Source organism: Papilio polytes, unplaced genomic scaffold, assembly GCF_000836215.1.
Source record: "Papilio polytes unplaced genomic scaffold, Ppol_1.0 DF821400.1, whole genome shotgun sequence".
Taxonomy (NCBI): Eukaryota; Metazoa; Arthropoda; class Insecta; order Lepidoptera; family Papilionidae; genus Papilio; species Papilio polytes.
In genome coordinates, this window is record NW_013527804.1 from 1,353,007 (window position 1) to 1,362,887 (window position 9,881).

The 9,881-nt window shown below is 32.5% G+C and overlaps 2 protein-coding genes across 2 annotated transcripts in view; one reads left to right on the forward strand and one right to left on the reverse strand.

Annotated features, from left to right (window-relative positions):
* LOC106108695 (CCAAT/enhancer-binding protein zeta) overlaps positions 1–1,828 on the reverse strand; it is a 16,786-nt gene extending 14,958 nt beyond the window's left edge. The window contains exons 1-5 of the mRNA XM_013289954.1: positions 1,585–1,828; positions 1,405–1,513; positions 1,192–1,292; positions 1,028–1,115; positions 494–671 (exon numbers count right to left, since the gene is read on the reverse strand). Coding sequence (XP_013145408.1) covers positions 494–671; positions 1,028–1,115; positions 1,192–1,292; positions 1,405–1,513; positions 1,585–1,743 — 635 coding nt within the window. The 5' untranslated portion in view covers positions 1,744–1,828. The remainder of the gene's footprint in view (positions 1–493; positions 672–1,027; positions 1,116–1,191; positions 1,293–1,404; positions 1,514–1,584) is intronic.
* Positions 1,829–2,298: 470 nt separating this feature from the next.
* Positions 2,299–9,881, forward strand: part of LOC106108896 (actin-related protein 2) — a gene marked incomplete in the record, with an annotated part of 9,890 nt that continues 2,307 nt past the window's right edge. Inside the window, 8 exon segments of the mRNA XM_013290220.1 lie at positions 2,299–2,324; positions 2,404–2,514; positions 5,465–5,536; positions 6,175–6,318; positions 7,135–7,237; positions 7,902–8,008; positions 9,164–9,313; positions 9,835–9,881. Of these exon segments, the coding sequence (XP_013145674.1) occupies positions 2,458–2,514; positions 5,465–5,536; positions 6,175–6,318; positions 7,135–7,237; positions 7,902–8,008; positions 9,164–9,313; positions 9,835–9,881 (680 nt within the window).

Here is a 9,881-nt window from a genome sequence, read left to right on the forward strand (position 1 = left end):
GTGTCCATCCAGAATACACTTTACATCTGTGACAAATTTCTTTAAGGTCTGTTATAGTCTTGGAGATATATAGTAAAAAACATCCATCCATTCAAACAATTTCATTTACAATATTAGAATGAAGTAAGACGATTAGACATTTTCAAACTTCCAACTTAGTAATTTACTTAAATACAATGATTTTTAACTGTTTTTAATGTTTTATAGATTGACTTTTTGTAAGAGATTCTACATTGGTATCATCATCCACTTGCCCTTATCGCTTACGAAGGGTCGGCACAGTATGTGCTCTTCCATACATCTCTGTCAGCCGTCATATCTAAATCAACTCCTTTCTTAAGCATATCCTCTTTCACATAATCCTTTCATACTTTCTTTGGTGTCCTCTACCTTTGTAGCCATCCATATTCAATCTTAACACTTTCTGGTATATGTCTTCATTATCTTGTTGCATAAATTCTAAAGCAGACAGTACAAAAGTTTGAATTTTCACTTACATCCATATAATTCTTTCAGTTGGTCTTCGAAATACCACAGTTTTAGTATATTCCTTCGAGTTTGTTTATTGCCTGATGCCATTTCGTCAACATGTCCCAGTGAATGTTGTTCAAATTTACGTAACTTTAAATCTGGTAGCAATAATTCTGAGACGAAAAGTTCTGATAATGCATCTGGAATGAGAAAAAAAGAATGTAGTTAAATAGATTATAACAAAACCAACATTAGAACTTGTTAATCTATACATAGAATAAAATTGGATTGCCTGTTTGTATCAAATGAAAAATTCCAGATTTCAGGAAGATTATGTATTAGCATTGCTGATAACAAATATTTTTGCCTGTCTGTCTGCGAGCCATGATTTTTCCGGATAATCTCCAATATGTGTAAAAATATATAGCCTTTACCATGTTGAATATGTAGGGCTTTTTGTTAAAAGAAGATTTATTCAATACAGTGATTGCTGACATCTCACATAACAAAGTGTGAATTATAGTATTTTAGTATAGCCAATAAAATTATTTCTTACCAATAATAACAATTCCATCTTTCTTTTTAGCTGGTTTTACATTGTTGACTAAATTTCTCAATGCTGTCAAATTGTAAATAGGATTGTCCTGAAAAAATATACATTGATTTGTCACATTAGTAAAATATATTGTTTCCCAATAACATAAAACTTGTATAATTTACCTGTATTAGGATAGTTGCAGCAGCAACCCTATCACCAATAGCACCTTTATTTAACAGGGTCCGAGCCCATTGTTGATCTGAGGAACCACTTCTGTTTGATTCTGGAAAGAATAAATATGTATTACATATAAACTGCATGACAGCATAAGTAAACTAAGTGTGTAGTGATTTTTTAATAATATTTAATGGCATAAAGATATTTAAATAACTTACTTGTTTCATAAGCTAACGTATCGCCGTGTAAGGCACTGCTTGCTTCCTTTCTAAGCTCTTCAATTTGATCCTGACTCAAAGTTTTACTTGCTGTTGGCTCTTCTGGTATCTAAAAAATAAACAACCAGTTAGGTGTTTTTATACATTTATTCGATAGTTTTCGACAAATGATAAAATTACCTGGTGAAACCATTTCTTTCTCTCGCCATACTCCAAACTTTCTGCAAAATGTTTGGCGATACCCACGCCTTTCTTTTGATCCTCATTTTTATCGACTTTACCGTAATTGGTGTAAGCTTCATCGACCAAAATATTCTCTTCAAATCTCTTATGCTTCATTGTAATATTTTAAAATTAAAACTACGATTACATTTCCAAAATACAAACACGTGAAAAGCACGATTTTTGACTTTGACATTGACGTTTCTTGTCACACATTCTGATTATTCAGTCTTATTCGAAAAAATATGGTATCTTTAGTAAAATTAGAAACTCTCGATTAATAATAGGTTTTATGTTCGTGCTTAATCCGCTCGGAAAACATCTTAAATCTTTCAAATTAACGACAGAATAAGTTTTATTTGAAATTAAACGTGGCAGTATGTTGTATACTTTTCACAAGTGGCGATAACGTAATAAAACTTTTATGTAGGTGTGTCATGTCAACATTTTGAACTCAATTCAAATTATGCTTTATTTCTTTCGCAATACGACCGCTATTACTTATCAAAAACTTCAATTTGACATAGCGTACTTCTTAACCAACTGTCACTTGTAAACTCAATTTTGCACCATTGATTTTGTGTTGAGATTTAATTAAGAATATATTATTTCTATACTTTTTAATTGTAATAATAAGTTAAAAATCAATTATGGATGATCAAGGAAGGAAAGTTATCGTTTGCGACAACGGTACTGGGGTAAGTTCAGTGTAAAATGTTGAGGTGAACCTCGTCAGATAAGCGACTGATTCATCATTTAACATAAACTTTTTTCCAGTTTGTAAAGTGCGGATATGCTGGCAGCAATTTCCCTGCCTTTATTTTCCCCTCAATGGTCGGCCGGCCAATCATTCGGGCGGAAAACAAAATCGGAGAAATTGATGTTAAGGTAAGAAAAAATTGTTTATACCGGAAATTGAATACATATCGTTGCGTTTTCACTAAGTGTATCAGATAAATTAGAACAACAATTGAACGGTTATATTTGTACAAGTTTTAACGCAAAATAATGTTGAATTCTAACAATATCAACTTGTTGCAATAATAAACTTACTGTAACAGTTAACAAATTCGTGACTTTTATGCCAAAGCATATAATGTCCTAATCCCTGTATTTTAAATGATTGAAATTTGTGTAATAGAAAAGATTATTTCTTTCCCTAAATTACCTATACACATGTTTACTAAGGGGCTCCCTTAGTAGACTATAAACTTATAAATGCAATCAAAGGTTTATTGTTTATAAGATCAATACATGATTTTATTTACAATGAGTCATCAGAATGATATTTGAAGAACTTGGAATTATTATTAATTTCCATATAGATATTATTATAATATCTCCCCTTCTCTTGGTCATTTACTTTAGTTAGTCCCAAGCCAAAGCTTGACTATTATTTGTTAGTGTATGTTTATAAGCAATGTTAGGGTCGCTACACATAATCTACATCAGATATCTTAGTGTGGGAAGACCTTTATGTTATAGTTTTATTGTGAATGTTGGACTAAATAGAAACTGACTAATAGTGAATACAAACGATAAGTGGTAATAGCAAAAGTGTGGATATTTTCTTTAACAAGTGATATGTGTAATTTTTTACCATTTATTCTTTCTAATATGTCATATGTTTATCAGGGAATAACTATTGGAGTAAGTGGTATAAGCATGTGTGTTAAGAATGTTATATACAATAACAAAAGTTGGTTTTATTATAGTTTGTCTAAGTAAGGGTTAGTTGACAATTTAGTAAGGATGGGCTGTGTATTGTGGATTTCTACTGTGATAGAAGTTGAAATCAATAGATTCATAGTTATAATTTATGGATTCGAATAAAAAAGCAATTTTCTCAAATCAGTAATGACTTACAGAACTTAAATAAATAATGAGAGTTAACAAATATTTATTACTACTACAGTTGTACACAATCGAATTGGATTTCACTATTATTATTATTGTTATTCTCATATCTTTAATTTCTTATTTTTATATACAATAACATGATTATTTATAAAATAAAATAAAACACATTATGTAAAAAATAGAAGTATACTGGCTGCAGAATCCAATGACTCAAGCAACCAGTGGTCAGGGCTGCAGAGACAGGAACCTCCTCACTATTCATACAGTTCCCGAAATAACCGCCTTTTGTATCAGGCCGTTAATCCAACTGTCTAGCGAGAGCTCCTTGAGTTATTATTGTCATCGTTATATTATCTACACTATATGAATTGCTAGAATTGTCAACCTTAATTAAATTACTGAAAATTTTATAATAGTTAAATTCAAAAAAAATTATTTAAACCAAATATTGATAGTTCATAGTTCTTGTATGTGTGCTTGTTCCTACCATACCCGTCTATTAAGTATGGCATTTGCCTTCATACAAATTTATTTAGGTACTTCAAATGCTTTATTTATCAAAGTAATCAATCTTATTTAGACAAACTATAAACTGACATGACAATTGTCAACATTTAACAATGCCTTTATTGTTTTGTTGAACTTAAATGTTATTTTCCTGTATTTGTGTTAAATAATTTTCAATGATTTTATCTATACTAATATTATAAAGAGGAAAATTTTGTGTTTTTGTATGTATTGGGATAACTCAAAAACTACTACGCCGATTTTAATCATTCTTTCACCGTTAGAAAGGTAATTTATCTGTGAATAACATAGGCTACATTTTTTAATTTCACTCCAAAGTCGCGAGCAACAGCTGTATAGTCTATTTTTTTTAAATTATTCAGACAAGTGTATTTTTAATATGTAAATATACAAGAGTCTTAAACAACAGATTTTAGTAATATTTATAGATTTTAAAGGAAAGTAAGGAGATTGTATGGTTACAGTAGAGAAAGACAATAATGTATGTATGGATTGTGTATGGACATGCATAAGGGAAGGAATTCAGATATGCTGATAAATGTATAGACTAACTACATTTTCAACGCTCAATAGAGAAAATATTCCAAGAGTCGATGGAAACTTATAATATGATAATCATATTTCATGCACCCCAGACGTTGTGTCCTGAGATTGTGCAGGTAAAAGCGAGTGCTTCAATACTGGCAAACGCTTGAGCAACTTATTCTGCATACCTGAAACATAGTTAGGAAACATATAACATAGAAAATCCGACGTAAAGAGTTATATCTAGATTTGAGACATGTAACTTTTTTCAACGGACATTAGATATAATTAACTTAATAAAACTTTCGTTAGACATACTTTATAAATTATAACACGGCTAAACTGAAGAGAACTTTCGGTGTAGAGACCGACCAGTTTGAGACTCATCGGGGGTCCTTCAGATTGAGTTGAGTGACCGAAGAAGGATCCCCGGTCTGAAACTGGGCAGCTTACAGCGAAGTTTGTCACGTGAATTTAGTCGTGTTATAATTTATATAGACATATACTTGTATATGGCATGAGATAATCTAAAAAGGTTTTATAGCTTAATATAATTTAATGTCATGTAATATATTTACTACTTGAAGAATTCATTGCATTAATTTATATTTTTTATATTTACTTTTATGCTTAAAGTATAACTATTGAGTAATTTGAAATTAAATGCAATGTAGTTTTCTTCAGACACGTTTTTATTTTAATTTTTTTGATTTAAATTGTTAATAGCTTTAGGGCCTGTCCCACTACTGGCTGATAGAGTCTCAGATAGCTTAAAAACTACATCACTTAATTGCTATTAGACAATTTACAATTTGGTGGGACAGGCTCTTAATATAGTATGATTTTGTGTTATTACAGCTGTATTTACTAATTATTAATATAATATTTTATTTTATTATTCTTATTGATAGATAATTTATTTCAGGATTTAATGGTCGGAGATGAAGCATCACAGTTACGTTCAATGCTCGAAGTCAGTTATCCAATGGAGAATGGGGTAAGGATACCTTTTATAGAATCAACTAGCTGTTCCCATGGGGCTTCATCCGCATACGAATTTCAGGCATTTTTGTCGTAGTCACCCCCTAAATGAAAATAGTATAGCCTTATAATTTTATTAAAAAATCAATTAAAAACATGAAGCGACTAGCTGTTCCCGTGCGATTTCGTCAGCATAAAACTATTTTATTGTTTACATGTGTCAAATTGTCAATTGCAAATGTCAAAATGACATGACAAAACTTGGCAATCTCGCTTCCTTGATGTTGGCAGCAACTTGTGGTCTCTTTCCCACTTAAGGGTTTTTATCCAAAAAATTTACCCCCTAAGTTTAATGGCGTGAAAATATATAGCCTAAAGCGTGACGTAAGTGTAGGGCTTTTTATAAAAGAAAGGATTATTCAAAAATGTGCTGTAATTGCTGAGATCTTAGGCAACAAAGAAGTGTGTGTTTACGCTTTATTATAATAGTATAGATAGTATGCTGCCATCCTACATAACATAGATAATATGCTGCGAACACAATTAATGGTCTTTTATTAATTAAAAAATTGAACTATAATTTTTTTACACCAAATATCTCCATAGGCTTTCTATTCTAGATATAACTATATACTTTAAAACTTTTTTTCACAGGTTGTACGTAACTGGGAGGACATGTGTCACGTGTGGGACTACACGTTCGGTCCCAGTAAGATGAACATAGACCCCAAGGAGACCAAGATACTGCTCACAGAACCTCCGATGAACCCTACTAAGAATAGGGAGAAGATGATCGAGGTTTGTTCTATTAAATAGTAGTTTTTTTTTACAATTTACCATCAAGGGTATAATATTTTCTCCCGCGACTCTCCGCGCGGAATTAAAAACAAAAGTCAGTAGTCCGAGTTATCCATCTATCTAAATTTTTGCATTTATAATATTAATAAGATTGTACAATAAACTAGTTTGCGCCCGCGATTCTGTCTGCGTGGTATTTAAAAAAAAGTAAGTAGCTTATGTATTATTTCAGACTATGTTCTACATTTGTGTCAAATTTCATCCAGATCCGTTTAGCTGTTTACAAACAGCCGGCTACAAACTCTAACAAACATCCATCCATCTAAATGTTCACATTTATAATATTAGTCAGATAAGTTATTCAAGTTACAATCTAAAAAATGTAATCAAATTAGATTGTTAGTGTTTTCCAGAAGTGTTTTTCTTTGATTATTATAATATTTACTTAGGAAAGCAAGGATTATATTTATTTATTTAGTACTAGCTGTCGTTCGCGTGGTATTAGAAAACATGCGAACTATATAAATAACAAAAAGCTACGTATCCCTCGGGAACCGGACATTTCTCAGGGTTAAAAAACTAAATTAACGAATCCCACGAGAACCGTAGCTATTCCCGGGATAAAAAGTAGCTTATGTGTTCTTCCAGACTGTTAAACCTGTGTCATGGAGATCCGTTCAGCAGTTTAGGCTACAAACTCTAACAAACATCCATCTAAACTTTCGCATTTATAATATTAGTAAGATATGATGTTTTTTTATGTGTACAATATTCCTTTTAGCTGTATATTATACTGTGTATATTCTTGTTTGTCAGGTGATGTTTGAGAAGTACGGTTTCGACAGTGCGTATATTGCTATCCAAGCAGTACTCACATTGTACGCACAAGGACTTATCTCCGGAGTGGTGGTTGATTCTGGTAAGTTTGTATTTTACCCGATCAATAGGGTAATTACCTCCCCTAAACCCTAACTTAGGGTAGGCTCCGAGCCCCTTGGTATCGTATCGTGAGCTGGTGATAAATTACATCCACATGACTTGCTCGTTTGCCATCTTATACTAACTTTCGCATGCGACTCCGTCCGTGAAGATTAAAAAAAATTAAATAGCCTATTTGTTCTTCCAAACTATCCTCTACATTTACGATAAAGATCGAGATCCGTTTAATCTTTTAGGCTACAAACTCTAACAAATATCCATCCATTTTATGCATTTATAATCTATACTTTTATAATAAAGCGTAAACACACACTTCTTTGTTGCCTAAGATGTCAGCAAATACAACATATTTTTGAATAATTCCTTTTTTAATAATAAGCTCTACACTTATGTCAGGCTATATATTTTCACGCCTTTAAACTTAAGGGGTAAATAATTTGGATAAAAACCCTAATCTGGAAAAGAGACCATAAGTTGCTGCCAACATCAAGGAAGCAAGATTGCCAAGGTTTGTGATGTCATGTCATTTTGACACTTGCTATTGATAATTTGACAAATGTAAACAATGAAATAAAATTTTCATAATTTGATGCGGATGAAGTTGCACGGGAACAGCTAGTATTACTATAAAATGTTTGTTTCAGGTGATGGTGTAACCCACATATGCCCAGTGTATGAAGAATTCGCTTTACCTCATCTGACAAGGCGTTTGGATATCGCCGGACGAGATATCACGAGATATCTGATTAAAGTAAGAAAACTAAATTATCAATTTAGTATGAAGATTTCGGTTTTGTAGAGCGTTGTCTCTGTCGCACACTATTTGGTTTACTGAGTGCGAAAGAGACAACGCTCTACAAGTGAAGTGTTATCTCTTTCTAAAGATAGTGGTTTTGAATTCTCTGTATATTGAACTAGCTTTTGCCCACGGTTCTGTCTGTGTGAATTTAAAAAAACTTAATAGTATATGTGTTCATCCAGATTATGTTCTACATTTGTGATTACCATCGAGATTTGTTACGTCAGAGATAAATAGTAACAAACATCCATCCAAACTTTCGCATTTATAATATTAGTATGATTTATGTATAGTGTTTATAATTACATTTATTATTCTAGCTTATATTATAAAAGCGGAATTTTGGATGTATGGATGGATGTTTGTTAGAGTTTGTAGCCTATACTAAACGGATCTCAAAGATTGTCACAGATGTATCTAGATTCCAGAACACATAGGCATTCTTTTGATTTTATTACCGCGCAGACGGAGTCGCGAGCAAAAGCTAGTATTAGTATAATTTGTAATCAAAGAGTTATAAAATAAATAGAGGAGGCATAATTAAGACTTTACTTAAGATATTTTTCTCATAATAACTAGCTATGGATAGATCTTCAAAATTAAATTAAATTTTAATAACATTTAGTTTATTTTATAACAAAAGAAGTAGCTTATAATAATTTAGTAAAATGTTTTATTCTCTAAAATTACAACAAAGTGCCACTAAACTTGACATGATATAGTACCTTTCAGAGAAAGTACCGGTGAAATTTTTTTTTCCTTGTCTCGTCTATTTTATTTAAATCATCATCATCACCAGCTCACTATACGTCCCCACCGAGGGGCTCGGAGCATACCCTAAGTTAGAGGTGATTAGGCCATAGTCAACCACGCTGACCTTGTGCGGGTTGGTTGACTTCACACATATCTTTGAATTTCTTCTCCGATATGTGCAGGTTGCATCACGATGTTTTCCTTCACCGTAAGAACGTCGGGTAAAATGTACATATAAAAATTCGAAAAATCGATAATATCATTGGTACAGCGGGATTCGAACCCAAGACCTGTAGACAAGTTACTTGCTTAAGCCACTGAGCCAATGTCTGTAACAATGTTATTTGTCAACAGTTATTATTACTGCGCGGTTACGCGTTTAACCATTCAGCGGATTTCGAGACTGTTCGTATGATGAAGGAGAAACTTTGCTATATCGGATATAATATAGAACAGGAGCAACGACTGGCTTGGGAGACCACTGTGCTTGTTGAACCTTATGTGGTAAGTAACTTAAAACTATACTATCTTACTGTCATACTTATTTTAACAGTGGTAGTGCCCTCTTTCACCCTTCTCTTATAAGGTGAGGATGGGAAGAGGAAGCGGATTTGACGGAGGAGGAGATACATAGGAAGGGGAGATATCATCTTTATGTGCGTCTCCTCCTCTGTCGGATAAGGGTAGGCAACGCATCTGCAATTGCGGATGTCTATGGGCAGTTATCGCTTCGCCATTTTGACGGATTTAGGTCAAAATGACCGTTACTATAACCTTGCTTCCTTAATGCTGGCAGCTTGTATTAAGGTCCCTTTCCCACTTGAAGGTCTTTTTAGTGTGTTTACGCTTTATTATATAGTGTAAAATTATAGTTAAATACACAATTAATTCTTTTACTTTTTCTACCTATAGCCTAAACAATTTGACTCATTTTGTAGATTTGCATTTAATTGGTATTATTTTCAAGAATGTCGTAAATGTGATTTATTTTGGTAGATTGGTAGTAAATAGTACATTTCTTATAGTTACCCGATGGCAGAGTGATCAAGGTTGGTGGTGAGAGGTTCGAGGC